General features: G+C 42.7%; 1 protein-coding gene across 1 annotated transcript in view; it reads left to right on the top strand.

Annotated features, from left to right (window-relative positions):
* The window catches only part of LOC135202994 (chromatin-remodeling complex ATPase chain Iswi-like), a 95,876-nt gene that overhangs the window by 62,955 nt on the left and 16,670 nt on the right, over positions 1-16,251 (top strand). The window contains 7 exon segments of the mRNA XM_064232539.1: positions 1,374-1,438; positions 1,440-1,481; positions 8,539-8,544; positions 9,191-9,308; positions 12,460-12,474; positions 14,782-14,895; positions 15,510-15,728. Coding sequence (XP_064088609.1) covers positions 1,374-1,438; positions 1,440-1,481; positions 8,539-8,544; positions 9,191-9,308; positions 12,460-12,474; positions 14,782-14,895; positions 15,510-15,728 — 579 coding nt within the window.

The raw sequence follows: 16,251 nt of genomic DNA, 5'->3' as shown, positions 1-16,251 counted from the left end.
ACATACTACTAGTTTAAGGGGGACCGTCCGCTATGATGTCTATTTTTTTTATTTATTACTCAAAATACAGAATTTTTCATATATGTTTTAGATATATAATACCTTCATCATATAAAATTTCAAGTCATTTGATGAAAAAACTTTTCGTTTTATTACAAAAAATCATGATTTAAAAAAAAAATTGGTAGAGTTTTCTCCGCTAATATGAAACTCAGTTGTATTGAAAATCATACCATAAAAACTTCTTTATATACGGAACAATTCGTGTGGCAGAATTTTGATTTTTTAATTTTTTTTTATTTTTTATGATTTTTTTTTTTTTTTTTTTTTTTTAGTCTGACACTCAAAAATTCTAAAAAAGAAAAAAAAGATATCAAAATTCTGTCACACAAAAAATTATGGGAGGTTTTTATTCCTCTTTCCAATGATACTTTCTCTCTAAAATTGGATAATAAAATAACGAGTTAATTTTTTACCGACATGCGCATAAGTATGTTTTTTGAGTTATGAGCTCCCAAGATTTGCTATGTAATTTTCGCTTTTTTCTTATAAAAAGTCAAAACAACATTATTATAATTACTTTTATTTGTACTTTTATTGTTGATTTCGACATCAAGATCGTGGTCCCACACCCTAAAAGTGGTGTTAGTACCTCAGCGTGACACCAGATAATGATGTTGACGGCGAGACATGAGACAATGAGGGCAGCTGAAAACAATTAATTTTCGTGTTTTTCTTTTCAGCACACTCACCTGGGCCTTCGCTAATTTTGCTAGCCATAGTTGCTGAGTAGCCTTCTTGATCTTAGGTAACTTCGGCATTGCTATAAGTTCAACTAAGAAGTTATAAAAACAAACGTAAATAGCTAGTAACCAAACGCAAGTGCCTACGCGCATGTAAGCATTTGACGTCTGTGGCGTAACGGAGTCATTCTCCGAGTCTCGTCTATAAATAACCGCTCTGAGCAGCTCGCTTCTCGCCCAGTGTCACATACTTTCATTGCTACCAGATGTATGAGAATTTCAAAAAAATCTTAAAAAAATCGCTGTATATATGCAAAAAATAACACACAAAAAAAACGATTCTGTCAAACTCAAAGTCATACAGACGACGCAGTTACGATGACGTCATCATTTTAAAAACCCGCTATATCTTCATTATTTGTGAAAATAATTGGCTGAAACTTCTGGAAAAGCATGCACGGCCATGTTTTCTGCATAGATACAAGTAATAAAACTCGATTTTTTATTTTTTCAAAATTGACCATGTCATCCGCCATAGCGGACGGTCCCCTTAATGCAAATATATTTCAGATCCCCTAGAATAACACTGACATGTAAAGTTTTTTTATTGATTTTTTTTTTCTCTTACAGACAGAAAGAACTGAACAGAAGCTGAAAGCCTTGGGAGAATCCTCCTTGAGGCAGTTCACTCTGACGTTCCTATAATTCAGTTTATCAATTTGAAGGTGAAGATTACAGGTGAGTTGTATTCAGCATGCATAGAAAAAATTTTGGGATTGAAGCTTATTTCTCCAGATTATTTTTTGTGTATACTTTTTGTGAAGGAGGTAAACTTTATGATTTTTTTGAACTTCTTGAGAATGTACTTCTACTGTGCTTGCAGAAAAAAAATCTTCCAAAGATAGCAGAAAAGATTGTAAAAAAAACAATTGTTTCCGATACGTAATAAAAACCCCCCGGTCCTTTAACAATAGGAAGGTTAACTAGCGGCAGCTGGGACGTCGTAAGCTTCGAACAAGGGAGAACGGTAGTTTTAACTGCTTGTCGATCGTGCGCGCGCCCGCGCGCCCGAGAGGTGAAAGAATCACTTTTGCTTTCGGCCGCGGGTGTGAAAAAGGGGACGTGTTCGTCATCGCTCTCTGCCCGCTTCATCGTCGTATGCTTTGTTTATATTGTGTTTTCTACTAATGTTTTGGTTTGACTTGAAAATGAAACTGTAAGTACACTGTTTTCATTTTCATTACTAATTATTTGAATCAACATGAGCTATCGCCGTAGAGACGGCGATTTCCGCTCTTTTCATGAATTGAACCCTTGAATTATTGTCTCGGTGCCGAGGGTGGGCGCACTCGCGCCGAGTCATGTATTTTGGGCGAAAGTTTGTAATTGAAAGATGTAAGTACCTTCTTTTTCATTATATTTTTGCCCATGTGCGTTCGTTTGCCGAGAGCTTGATTGCGCTCGGCAAGAGCCTCTTTATTTTGTATGAATAGAATGACAATGAACGTGGATTCGCAATGCAGTTTTCTTTTCATTTTCACTTATTAATTGCATCAAATTTAATTTTGGATCAATTTCCGCTCTTACCCCGGGAATTAATCCTTACGATTTATTGCTGTGAAAGTGAAAATAGCAAGTGCAGTATTGTTCTATTTTCATATATATTTATGATAGCATCTATTATTATGATCAAGTTTCCGCTCTTACCGGGAATTTGATTTTTCCCTCTTTAAGTTCTATGAAGTGAATCGCAAGTGCAGTATTCTGTTTCATTTTTCATATTACTTTTTCACTGCTGTGACGGGGGGTAGGGGGAAGCGAGGTCTGCCAGGAAGTCGTCGGAAAGCTCTCCGCGACCCTCCTTGGTATCCGATTCTTCGTCTTCTTTCCTGCCCCCCCCGCCTCAGCTTCCTCGTATTTTGTTTTTGGGGTCTTCCTTCCGTTCAGGGTGGGGGCATGTCTCCCCCCCGTGCGTGAGGGAACCCCTCTTACTAATCTGTCTGTGCTACCGCAGGTGCTACAGCCGTGGGAGACGACCTTGGGACAGGTATGGACCACTGCGGCTGCAGGGCGTGCCTAGCATCCACGATCTGCTGCAGAGTCTAGCGAGGTCTGGGCGGTGACCTTGGGTGGTCTCCACTACAACCTTCACGGCCGCTTATGCTGCTTCCCCCCACTGGTCTACACTACCCCATGCTGTTTTGTCGGTGACGCCCGTCTGCGCTTCTAGGGGCCGGTCGCCGCCGTTACCGAGGAGGGGTATCCGCCGCCGCCTGTGTTTTCTTCGTGTTGCCTGCCCCAGACTTTTTTTTCGCTGTCCAGCAGCCTCGCCCCTGGACCGGCCGCCCAGTACCACGCTGGCTGCCGATGATTCTACGAGGCGATGGCTGGGCCTTGCCGTACCTGTCGCTGATGTGGTTTCCCGCTACTGGCTTGGCTGTCCCTTCTGTGTTTACCGCTGCCGCTGTTTCCTGCCGCTCCGAGCGGTTGCTGTTCCTGTCGCTCCCTGGTTCCTGCGCTGTCATGCTGTCTGCCCACCAGGTGTGGTCTTCCCCAGTCCCAGGTCCTTCCGGACAGGTGCAGTCAGGCCGTGTTTCTTCGGCATAGGCCCGACTCCGGCCTGGATGAGGGGACTGACGACTGTTCCTGCGTGAGCTGACGAAGAAGAGGGAAGGTGTCATCTTCGTCTTCGTCTGTTGCTGCCTCTTTCCCCCCTTCGACTTCTAAGGCCCATAAGGCCGAAGAAGAAGAAGGCTGCCTCCCCCACCCCCCTAAGAAGTCTCCTTCGGGGAACTTCTAAGGGCCCGTCCCACCCCGGTGGGACGGGGGGGGTCCTTCTGCTGGTCCTCCTGCTCCTTCGGGAAGCGGGGCCCGTCTCCCCTTTCCGTAAGGAAGAGATACTCCAGAGGAGTATCGGTTAGCTCTGGTACTTCCTCGCCTGGTGCTAGCGGCGATGACCGCTACGCCAGGGTTCCGGCTCGGTCTCTCGGTTCGCCGGAGATCCCCGAGTGTACGCTCTCGGGAGGGCGACCGTGCAGCCAAAGTTTCGGCGCCAGAGTTCGCTCGGCGCCAAGACCACGGCACGGAGCAGAAGGCTGGCGAGAACGCTCAGGTGACTCTCGCCAGGCCAGCGGCCGCTCTCGCAGCGACCAGCTGGTAACCGGGTTTTGTTATTCCCCCTAAGAAGACTCCTTCGGGAACTTCGAAGGGGGGCTCGTCACATTCCGGTGTGACGGGGGGGTTCTTCGCTGGTCCTCCTGTTCCTTCGGGAACGGGGCCCGTCTCCCCTTCTGAGAAGAAGAAGAAGACGGGGACCAAGGGTGTGCTGGCTACCGCTGGTACACCCTCGCCTGGTCTTGGCAGCTCTGCTGCTAAGCCAGGTACCGGCTCGGTTTCTCGTCCGCGAGAAGTTCCGAGTGTACGATCTCCTTCGGGTGACCGTGCAGCCAAAGTTAAGACGCCTGAGTTCGCTCAGCGTCATGACCGAGGCACGGAGCAAGAAGACTGTCGAGAGCCGCTCAGGTGACTCTCGCCAGGCCAGCGGCCGCTCTCGCAGCGACCAGCCGGTACCTCGGGTGGACGTGATGGTCTCTGACCGGCCACGGGTTGAGGCTGGGAAGAGGTCCCCCAGGTCCCCTCGACCGACGGTACCAGCCTCGGCTGGTACCAGCGGTTTGACGTGCCGCGAGGACGCTCACCGTCTCACGGCGAAAGCGAGCTCTGCAGGTCACCTGACCGCCGCTCCCACAGGGACCGGGCGGATACGGTGACCAGCAGCAGCTCGTCTGACGCACGGGACCGGGGGTCGACGTGCTCAGTCGAGCCGCTCGCCACAGGTGAGCGGCACGGCCAGGCCTGCAGATCGATCCCCACCGCGGGTTGGTGATCGGCTGCAGCCCCCCACAGTACGCTGGTCCTGCCAGCGAGCGGGGGGGGAGCGTCAGGTCTGTCTCTCCACTACCTTCAACTTCCTCGGGCTACACCGGGAAGAGCGAGGTAGCTAGGAGTGATCGTGAGAGGTGCGCCGCTCACGATCCCGTCACGACGCCGCACGTGCCACGTATGGTCTTAGGACCAACCAGGACGTACGCGCAAGTGATTGGAGGCGACCGTCAGGGGGGAGAGGGGGAGGGGGTTAGCGTCAGTTCTGTCTCTCCGATACCTTCAACTTCCTCGGCATACGCCAGGAAGAGCGAGGTATATAGGAGTGATCGTGAGAGATGCGCCGCTCACGATCCCGTCACGACGCCGCACGTGCCAGGTTGGTCTTAGGACCAACCAGGACGTACGCGCAAGTGATTGGAGGCAACCGTCAGGGATCTGTTGCTGGTCCTTCTTCTGAAGGAGGAGGGTCCTGGGAGCTGCTCTTGTTGGAGGGACTGGACGGTCCTACTCCTCAAGACGCTGTAACTTCCGAGATTCAGAGTAACTTTACCCAGGTTATTGCACTGATTCGTCAGCACAACGGACCTGGGGGGAAGGATCGCCGCTCCACCAGCAGAGCCCATGTCTCTGCTCGAGTCGTTTTGGGGCCCGAGAGGGAACCCAAACCGACGGTGGGTATGCCGCGATCGGAGCTTGCCTATTCTGTCTTGAACCAGAGTCTCTCGTCTCCGGACAAGAAGGCTCTCTCAGTTCTGGCCGGTCGATCAAGCTACTTCCACCTCCTCTACTGCGACAGCGGCGTTCTACGTGTCTTCGGACACCGTATTTATACTACCTTCGGTCCTCCTGAGAGGTTTCGACCTCGACGAGGACTGGAATGAGTCGGAGACGGTATCGGCTCTCTCCTGTCAGGTGTCGATCAGCCCCACCCAGACGACGTTTACAGTGGCGGCAGACCCTTACCTACAGTGAGAGTTCGTAACCCTCCTCGGGGAAAACGTTTTCTCCTGACGATACGTTTTTCCCAGACTCTGAGAGGCCATCGCCGCAAGGCGATGGCTGCTCCTACTCTTCTCCAACTGCTAGTTCCACTGGGAAGGCGAGCGAGTATCCAATTCCTCCCCCATTCCCTCTCTCCTTACGGCTACGAGGGAAAGGGGAAGGATCCTACAGAGATTTCTCTGTAGGATCCCACGTTGGGGACTGCGCTACCAGGGGGGACCTTCGGGTCTACACCTGACGTAAGCCCCGGTCGTTGAGGAGGGATCCTGCCCCATTCTCGATTTCTACGGGAATCGAGAGGACCACCAGCCGATATCGTTTGACGAATTCGGTGGGGGTTTCGCAGACTGCTTAGAATTCTACGGAATTTCTAGCGCATTCAGAGTGTTAGAGTTTCTTACGATCTCCAAACACTTAGGCGAGACCACGGTCCAAAGTGAGCGAGACGAGAAATCCCCGATATGTTACACGATAATCGGGAACCTCGCCTATGCTGCTGAAAGAAGACTATCTCACAGTAGGCGACCAACCTGGAATAGAGAAGAACGGACGGGAATATCCAGTTTGGCTGGAACTATCGTCTTAGTATTCTGTTCACCATTGAAGCTTTCCTTCGAGGAAGACTTCTCCTTCACTCCTCTTTAATAGAGAACGAAGGTGGTCGATCTCCAATCCTTATTTTGTTTTCTTGAAGGAAAGAACTTTAGGATGGGAGATCGTTGTTCAGAATCCTACAAATATACTACGTATATTAACCTCGCGACATGATTCTGCTAAGCAGTTGAATGGTCCGAGGGGTAGGCGCATATCCTGGTTATTCTACGGATTGCGACTTAGACGAAAAGTATTCTAATTGAACTGCAAACCCGGGTTGGCCTGCAACCTCCCAGGAGGTTTCCAGTTTCCACAATTTTATATACTTATGGTGTTGTCACAACAACACCATTTAAGCTTTTATATTTACCGAAATTCGTTTCGCTTAAATATAATTGCTCGAGCAATATCTTTTTATGCTCGGTGGTTCTAGCCGAACGCATTCCATTCGTTGGAAAGGATTACTTGGCAAACTCAGGATGAACGACAGTACAGCAGACAGCTACTGCGTATTGAATTGCCCGAGGCATTTCAGTATCAGCTGCCGCTTTGAGATAGACGGTTGTTTATGTCTTTCTCACCTGCTTTGATTGAATAACAACCGTATCTCTGCCCAACAATCACGGACTTAAGTCTCTGATTAACGGGGATTCTCGCATACATGAATGACCATCTACTGCTGAGAAACGCTAGTATTCATCGTCTTCGGTATTGCGAGAATTTTAAACAGAGATATCTATTCGACTCTCATCTTTCTGTTTACCGCACAGTACAGAATTCTGTAATAGTCTCTTGCTGCATCGTATCCCGATAATGCGAATGATTTTTGCGGAATCTGAGTTTGTCCTCAAAATATCTTGTATTCGGAGGTGTACAATTGTTCATTGTTCACCCCGGATTAGCAGATGTATGAAAGACATCGCCTACTCCCACACCTGCCAGCTCTACTTCCAAACGTTCAGCCCATGAGAAGCAGTTCTTCAAGCGGCTCTCCCGTGTTTCATTACTGAAGAACGCCCCGCTTTCATTGCACAACGGACAGCAATGAAATGGCGGTTAGCGTTTTCAGTCATTTGTAAGCACAGGTTTAGAATCTTGAGATTCCTTCTCTCGATTCAGCTGGAAGACGTAGGTTGCATTCATTGCCTACCTTCGTCTTCAACGTCACATAGTGTTGTTTCTCCTTAAGCTGAGATTCAACGTCTATGAGATTTTCTTGCCATCAGGGACCTCGGTCTTTTGAAGGCAATTGACTTTCGCCTTTTGAGCTTATGCATTAAGAGAATCATCGCCGCGCCGTCCGGCATCGGTGACTAACAAATATTTTATTTGTTTGGTCTCTCAGCATAACTCTTTAAAGGGCGAAGGTCACGTGACTTACCCGGATGCTTGGACAACTTTGCCTCTACTGATTCCGAACCAGTCAGTCGGCAGCTGTCAGAGCGCCCGAGTCAGTACGAACTATGCTGTGGACTTAGTTCGGTTGTTCCAGAGCAATCATTACTTCGTCTTTATTGCTTGTCAGTATGAGTACTGTACATAACCAAAGTCGAGAAGAGGGATAGGTCATACGACTATCCCCTTCTTTTCGTCTTAGGTAACTGCATGACTTCTCTTGAGAAGTCAAGCACAAAGGGATGGGGATTTGTGACGCTCGATTTCGTACCGATCTTCGTAGCGAAGACTCAGAACCCTTCGGTAACTGACGATTGGTTCGAGTCCTTCACCAATACCCTCCCTAATGGACGTCACCGCCTCCGATACGAAGGCTATGCTGCTTTGTCCTGTGAAGGTGCGACGGAGCTGTCTGAAGAAAACTCGGACACCCAGGATGAGTGTGGACGCCTCTTCATCATTCTCTCGCGTTCCGCAAGAACTTCTCCGTGGCGCAGGTAATGAAGGCAGGAGCCTGGTCCAACCGGACGCATGCACTCCTTCTACTTCAGGATATTGCCCACAGTTCTTGGATCTTTTTCCTTGGGAACCGTGGGGTGCTCAACACGTTGTGTAGTTAACCCAGACCCTCGCAGGCTGAACAGCATCGAGTCCTGGTGTGACCGTAAGAATGGATGAGGAATGAGAGTGCTGCTACTCTTCCCATCTTTTTCTGCCCTCTACCGTTTGGGTTAGTAGGGACCACGGTCGTCACCTGCTGGGTAAGGACGAGATGCAGGTGAGCTACTCAAATAGAGCACCATCCTATCCCTTCAGTAGGGATAGGAGTAAATATCCACCACTTCCTCCAACAAGGGGGAGGAAGTGGATGCCAAATTGAGACAAAACCCATCATTTTATGATTGTCTCTTGCAAACAGGAACAAGTTCTTGCTTGCTGGTACGAAGAGATACGCTTGCCTCTCTCTTAGTACTTGGCCCAGAGGTCTGACCATTGATCCTGCGGTGCACACCCCGATCAATCGGACAGAGGTTTGGATCCCTCCCTTGCTCTTACGACCAGGGAGGCACTCCAGGGTTGGACGACACCAGTCTGTTCACCAAAAAGACTCAGATTCCTCCACCAACCAACCAAGTGAGTCTTCTATTGTTAAAGGACCGAGGGTTTGTATTACGTATCGGAACAAATGACAATTTGTCGAAAATTGCATTTTTCCTAACTATACAAACCTGAGGTCCTCTTACATATAGTCCCACCACATGCCACAAATCACTCTGCAACTTTTTGCATGGCCCTAAAGCAAAAGATTGGCTTCACCTCTCGGCGCGCGGGCACGCGCACGATCGGACAAGCAGTTAATACCGTTCTCCCTTGTTCGAAGCTTACGACCGTCCAGCTGCCGCTAGTTACCTTCCTATTGTTAAAGGATCTCAGGTTTGTATATTTGTTAGGATGCAATTTTCGACAAATTGTCATTTTACAGATTATAATGGCAAGAATATTATTAACTTAACGATGTTCCAGGAATTAAGAAAGCACAGGCATTAACTTTAATATTATTCAGAAATAAGCAGAATGGCAATTGTTGGTATGTGGATCGAGCCACCAAAGAGGGAGAGAAAAGCCAACTATGCTGTTGATGCCTACTTCAGAGAGGCCCTCAGAGTCTCAGAACCAAAGGCCCCTAAGGTTTGTAGATTGCTGTTTAACTCACATTCCATCATCATCATCATCATCATCATCTTAACAGGACAGTAGTCCCTTGGGTAATGTAATTAGTGTGATTTGTTAAAATGAGTCAACAAAAAACTGAACAAGTCTAAAAGGCCATTTGCATGGAAAGCAAGATCTCATAGAATATAATGCTCATGTTACAAATAAATTCTTTTCTAATCAGCAAAATGTCTCCTGTAGTGATTATCAATGGCTATAATATTATTAGCTTTGTGAATTGCATCATCAAGGGACCTACTGTGTTTTGTAGTCAATTAAGTTTTCATTTATTTTTCTGCAGCTTATATTTTTCATGTATATTTCATACTGCTAGGATGTGCCATATTGAATTGAAAAATTAGTTTGATTCAGAACATTTCACAAAGGGTCTGTAATAGATTATTTTCACTTCAGACTCAATGGCTATATTGCATTAGCATATCTAAATTTTGTCATGAACATATTCTTTGAACTCAGGTTTCTGTGGTCCAAACATTGCTCTCCAGGTCCCATTCTTTAGATTGCTCCTTGAACATAAAATATCTTTTAATTTGAGATCTTTGATATTACTGTAGTCACCTTCTTTAGTCAGCTCTTGAACACCAGTGTCTATGTCTTTCCTAGTTTGTTTCTCTTAATTTTGTTGAGGAAAAATTTTTACCATGGATTTTTTTTTCTTCAGTTTAGGAGAAGGGTATCCTCACGTTGTATTGGAGGATGGAATTGCCACGATATACTTGAGTTAAGACTGGTGTCTTATTAGTCACTTCACAGGTCATTCAGTTAAATCCAAGTTTTGTATAAGGGTAGTGTCACATTTTTGCTTTAATTTTTAGCAGCCATTATGTTGTCTTTATTGGTGCCAGGGTGATTATACCAATGTTCAGTAAGGCTGCATCACACAGGAATAAACTGAATCATCCTCAATTTTACCATGCGTGTTGGCTACTCATTGGGAGAGTCATCAGTAAGATGCTACAAGAGATGTAAGAATAAATTCAACCATGTTCCTTCTGCAGCCTTCTGCTTTTAAACATCAACAAACACTGTCATTGCTTTACAAATATGAGTCATTACAAGATGCTATTTGTCTCATCATGCATCATCCAGCAACCAGTTTGGAGTACTTGTTTTTCTTGTCTCTTTTGGGCCTGTATTCTTATCGATTCAACCAGACCACGTGGCTTATAGGCAGGGTCAAAAAAAGATTTTAGATTAAATTAAATAGGAGGTCAAGGAAGAGGACATCTAGCTGGGAGGACATAACTAAATGGATGAGTTTTATACCCATCAAGTACTAGTCAGCTTAACTTTAGCAAAGATGTGTAGGTGTCATTTGGGGCTTTTTATCTTCAGAAAATGTAATTGATAACCAACTCTGAAGATTGCTATACCTATTGAACTACTGAAATTGCTCCAGCCTTCTGCCATGTCAGTACTTATTAGTGCTGTCATCTTTCAACTATTTTGGGAGAATAACAGCAAAATCTGTTATTGATGGAATGGCTATGTGGGATCAGAGACCTGAAGATCTTCAGTAACACAAGGAGGCAGGTTTGACTCTGAGGAGTAAGCCTCATCCTGCAAGCCCACATAGCAGACGCTGAGAGCACTTTTGGCTTGGTGGGGATCTTAATATAGGTACCTTCATAGTAGTAGCTTGTGTAGCAATATGGAGGTTTCAAATCAGCTGGCTTCCTGCTGGGGTTGTCAGATCCAATCAGAACCTTAGCAATAATTACCAGCTTTTTTAATACTAGAAGGAACTGGATGAAGACTAAAGACTGCAGTGACCTCCTCTTAGCCAAGGGTATGGCCACCTCAGAGGAAGGGAGAGCTGGTCATCTGCTTCGCCTTCTCATTTACCCCTTTCAGTGACAAGTAGCCAGATGAAGAATCACTCCCTCACCCCCAGTGAAAGCTGAAGATCAAGTACTGCTCTAAAGCTTTCTCCAGTATGTATCATCCTGTAGGGAGGGTAGTGCCATCAATGCACCTTATGCAGTGCAATATAAGCATTACTAAGGTTCTTTGCAGTCCTCGACAAGGTAGCAATCACTGCAGAAGGAGGTATATAGTCATAAAGTGCTGGAAACAGACTGGAATAAAGCATTTGCCAAAAAAGCTAAATTTTGTTGTCATTGCACTTAAAAAATTATATATGCACCAATAACTGCACTGTTGAAGCCATCAGTTTTTAAAGACGTCAACATTAGCAACTGACCAGTATCTGCTAAGTGAAGAGTTCTCCTTTTATGATTATAGAGATAAAGCAAACACTTGTAGAAATAAAGCGGGTGGAATAGGAATCCTGCTGTGAAGAGAATAGGAGGATAACAGTAGAAGCCAAGCTGTTACAGCATTGCATTTTCACGAAAAGTTTGGAAAAGTGACTGCAACACCTGAGGATGCTAATGAAACATGCATGTTGAAACTTCTCACTGGTAACAGACTTGTGAACCTCCTGGGAGCATTAGGAGCACAGATATTGGCCTCATTGTATCAATGATGGGATTTTGAGTTAAATGTATTGAGAAGTTTTTGGTTGTGATAAAGTTCAGTCACAGTATATGCTATCACTGAACTACATGTCTTTTCAGAATTAATGCATGTTCTGCAGGTGGGACATATCACTGTCGTGTTTCTTTTATTGTGCTCTCTCGTCTCTCTCTCTCTCTCTCTCTCTCTCTCTCTCTCTCTCTCTCTCTCTCTCTCTCTCTCTCTCTCTCTTGCAAATATGTCTATTTACTAGATGCTGTTGTTGCGTACTGTCAGATCCTAAATAATTTTTTTTATACTTTGTACCAGATTAGTGTAATTTGACTCGATCATCATGTGCTAATATTTGCAGAGCAATATGTGTATTATTTAAAGTTGAAAAAGGGCTCTGTAAGCTTGTAACATACGTATATACATATATATGATAGAGTATGAGCATCTAAATAAAGAATTAATGTGTTAATGTTTATTATAGAGCATTGGTGGTTGGAATTTTGTTTTTATAAGTGCTACCCTTTCTCTGTTGGATCTCAGCAGTCCTAAGAATTGATTTACATTGTCCCAATTTCTCTTTCATGTGTTAGATTATCTCTTCCAAATTGTAATAGTACGTAAATTTCCTCTTCAGCCCAATTGGAGAGGTGTAAGTAGGCCTGTTGTTTCAGTGGCTAGAGTTTTATTTGACAGTTTTTAATTAGATGCATGCGTTCCATAACCACTAACATGCCATAGGTGGCGTGTAGGAGCATACGCTGTCACCTAACCCTCCATTTTTTATTTCAAGTTGTTCATAATTGCATAATGCTGAGACCCTTTTCAATAGAAAGTAGCCCCTGATGATATGTAGATGTGCTCTTATGAATATAGTTAGGTTTTATATAGATGGTCAGGGCCTTCATGCAGTTTGATGGGAAATTCCTTCAGAACGTTTTTTGTACAGCGTAAGTGCATACTCGGAGAAGGTAATGTTGGAATTATGAATATATATGAAAATTATTGGATGACTACGCACATTACATTTGCCTTTTTTTATTTATAATATATAATATATATATTATATATATATATCTATATATATATTATATATATATATATATATAGATATATATATATATATATATATATATATATATATATAATATATATATATATATATATATATATATAAAGAATCACGATAAGAAGTTGGAGACACAGGCCTCATGTTCCTATTAAAAATGTAGAACATAAGTGGTTTTTCAGATATTTTGACATATCAGTTCACGAAGCCAGACCCAAGTTGCCTACAGATTTCCAGACTTAAGTCTGATACAAGAAAATGAACACTGGTTTTCTTGTCTCCATCTCTTGAATCCATGAGTATCCTTCAGTGAAGTCTGATATTTTTACTAATAGTTTGATACATATGTTTGACAGGATAATCTTTTATTTCATCAGTTACCCCATATGCTTCTAAGATCTCACTTTGTTTTGAGGCTCATTGCATCGCACGTCATTGTTTGTATTGTTTGAAATTTTTTCATTTGGTTTAGAACCTGTTTAAAGTAATTTTAAATTTGCTGCTTAAAAAAGGGAAAAATTTATTGGGGTAAAACATGGATAGGTATCACACTAGCATTTATTTTAATTTTTTTCCAAATGAATGTGTTGTATCATGGCACATTTTTCAGCAATTTTGTCTCATTTTTCATTACACTATGTGTAAGATTAGGTTTTGAGAAAGTACCTTTGTATTGAAATCATTTGTACAATTTTACCTCTTAGGTGTTTAGTTGATTCACTCAAGTTATCAGTTACTTTCTGTGGGGGGTCAACTCAGGAATGTGCACTTTTCATCATAATTTGCTTCCAGTTACATTATTGTTTTCGAGGGCTGTGCTGATTAGCCGAGGACACCTTTCGGCAATTCAGGTTTTGAGATATGGAGTAAACACGGATTTCTTTGTTGTTGGTGTGAATTTTAAATTCAAAGTTTAATAAACAGCAAAGGAGAACCTATATTTAGATTTGAAAGAAATCAAAGGAAAATATAAACATGGTTTTATGGGTTGTTACTTACTTGTGGAGATTACAAAAGACAAATCAGTGTTGTAGTCTCTATGATAATAAATTACTGTCATTATCTCATTTGGCATGAACCAAAGACCCCGACATAATTCTCAATAAATGTTGAAAGTGCCTTGAGTTAATGGTAGTTTCAGGTACAGTATTAGGTCAAATCCTCTTTTATACTAAAATCCTAAAATTAAGGTAGGAATCTTCTGTAAAAGGATGGAAGAAGTAATATCCTTATTTTTCCTTTATTTCATCGTCTTAAGGAGGGTACGTCATATGTACAGTATGTCAGTGTTTTATCATTTTTGCTTCATTCAATAAGACACGGTTTGCTGTGTTGACGTTTATTTTCAGTGTTTTCTTTTTGAAGGTTTTGATTGTGGTTTTGTATCCTGTGTGCATCATACTTTTCCACTAGTTTTGATTTTCTTTGACTAATATAAATAAGTAGATTGTTGGAATGGTATTGAGTGGAACTGTTTCAACATTTAAAAAACTACCAGGTACTTGATCAATGGTAACATGAGGACAAACTCGAAATTGTAGCATATAGTACGCTTTTGTACGTGGTGCTAATACCCAGTGTTTTGTCTTTCAGAGTGAGTTTTTTGAAAAGCTTTATTTTCCATGCATGCTCTGATATTTAGATGTAAAACTTGAGGGATTTAACATGTAAATATTTGACTTTTTATTGATGCTGAATTCTGGTCCAAAGTTTATATGAGGGCAACAGTTGAACAGAAGTACTCAGGTTGACGTGAGGTTTATACCTTTTACTCAGAATATTGATTGTAATATGCTGTTATATTGCTATTTGTAAATTTCTAGCAAGACTCATCCTATCACATTTAACCATGTATAGATTCATTAATGTGTGTGTGTGTTTTCCTTGCAGGCGCCTCGTCCTCCTAAACAGCCTGTTGTTCAAGACTTCCAGTTCTTCCCTCCAAGGCTTTTTGAGCTCTTGGACAAAGAAATCTACTATTACAGAAAGACTGTCAGCTACAAGGTACGTATCCTATTCATGCATTTTTTAAACTGGTACAAAAATAATGCTATGTTAAATTTTTTTTTCTATAGTTATTACAGCATCACATTGTCTCCACTTTACTTTCTGGGGGTATACAGTTATTATGCAAGTTAAATGTCTGTTCCAGTATTTGTGTGTCAAAAGCTGAACATTTTAAGTACACATGTATTTATTTGTGGATATAAATTTTTTTGTGTACCCAAGGATTAAGGTGATATTGTTCTTGAATTGTTTAAAGGCTTCAAATATGACTGCCAGTGTTGGGGCATTTGTTTCTCAGGCACTTCTTGATACTTGTTAGTTTAAATTAGTGACCTATTTGGATTTCACAGAATTAAATGAAATGCTGTTGGTAACTTAGAATTGGGCAAAATATATTTACTGTAGTATTACAAAATTCCAGAGTGAAATATTTCCTTTAATGCTAGGGTTATCTGTGTAATTTTCTTTGTTTATATAGTATGTACTTTAGTATACTTTACTGTAAATTTTAGATGATGCCACCTGGTCATATGTTGAGATTGAGTCTCTTGCATTAGTCTATTCAAATGAGAGAAACTGCCTTGGTATTACTGTTATTTATTTCCTTGTAGGTGCCCAAAAATCCTGAGTACATGGCTGATGCTGCGGTCGTATTCAGAAGGAAGAGCAAAGGAAAAATTGATGAAGCTGAGCCGGTGACAGAAGAAGAAATGGAAGAGAGAGATAACCTCCTCACCCAAGGGTTCCTTAACTGGAGTAAGAGAGATTTTAACCAGTTCATCAAAGCCAATGAAAAGTTTGGTCGTGATGACATTGAAAATATTGCGAAGGTAAGTTTCATCGGTCTAGATTAGAGTATTCCTATAGGGAGTTAGTGCCTCCGTTCACATTCCCTTTCTTCCTCTTACTTTCCGCCCTCTCTTCACAAGTACTTCAATATTATTTTCAGCTCTGAGTTGACCTCATAGGTCCATACACTTGGCCTTTGGCCTAAATTGTTTATTCCATGTGTTTTAGAGTACAGTTTTCAACTTTTTTTCTTGTAGTCTCAATTTAGTCTTTCTTTACTTTATTTGTTCTCTTTAATTTGTTTTAGTTTGTAGATCCTCTATTGTTTCTTGCTTTATTTATTGTTAGTTGTTAGAGTCTCAGGAGGCTTAGGAAGATGTCGGTTCAGGGAGTAAAACAATAAAATTTGAATATATATTGATGATACTAATAAAAATTCTTTCAACTACTGACAAGTTGACCATACTTGAAAATGATCTAATATATATATATATATATAAATTAAATGCATGTGTTACATAAGGCACTCTCTTTGTAAATTTTTTAAACAAAATATGTCTTGAC

Source organism: Macrobrachium nipponense, chromosome 33, assembly GCF_015104395.2.
Source record: "Macrobrachium nipponense isolate FS-2020 chromosome 33, ASM1510439v2, whole genome shotgun sequence".
Classification (NCBI taxonomy): domain Eukaryota; kingdom Metazoa; phylum Arthropoda; class Malacostraca; order Decapoda; family Palaemonidae; genus Macrobrachium; species Macrobrachium nipponense.
This window is presented reverse-complemented; position numbering and strand designations above follow the sequence as displayed.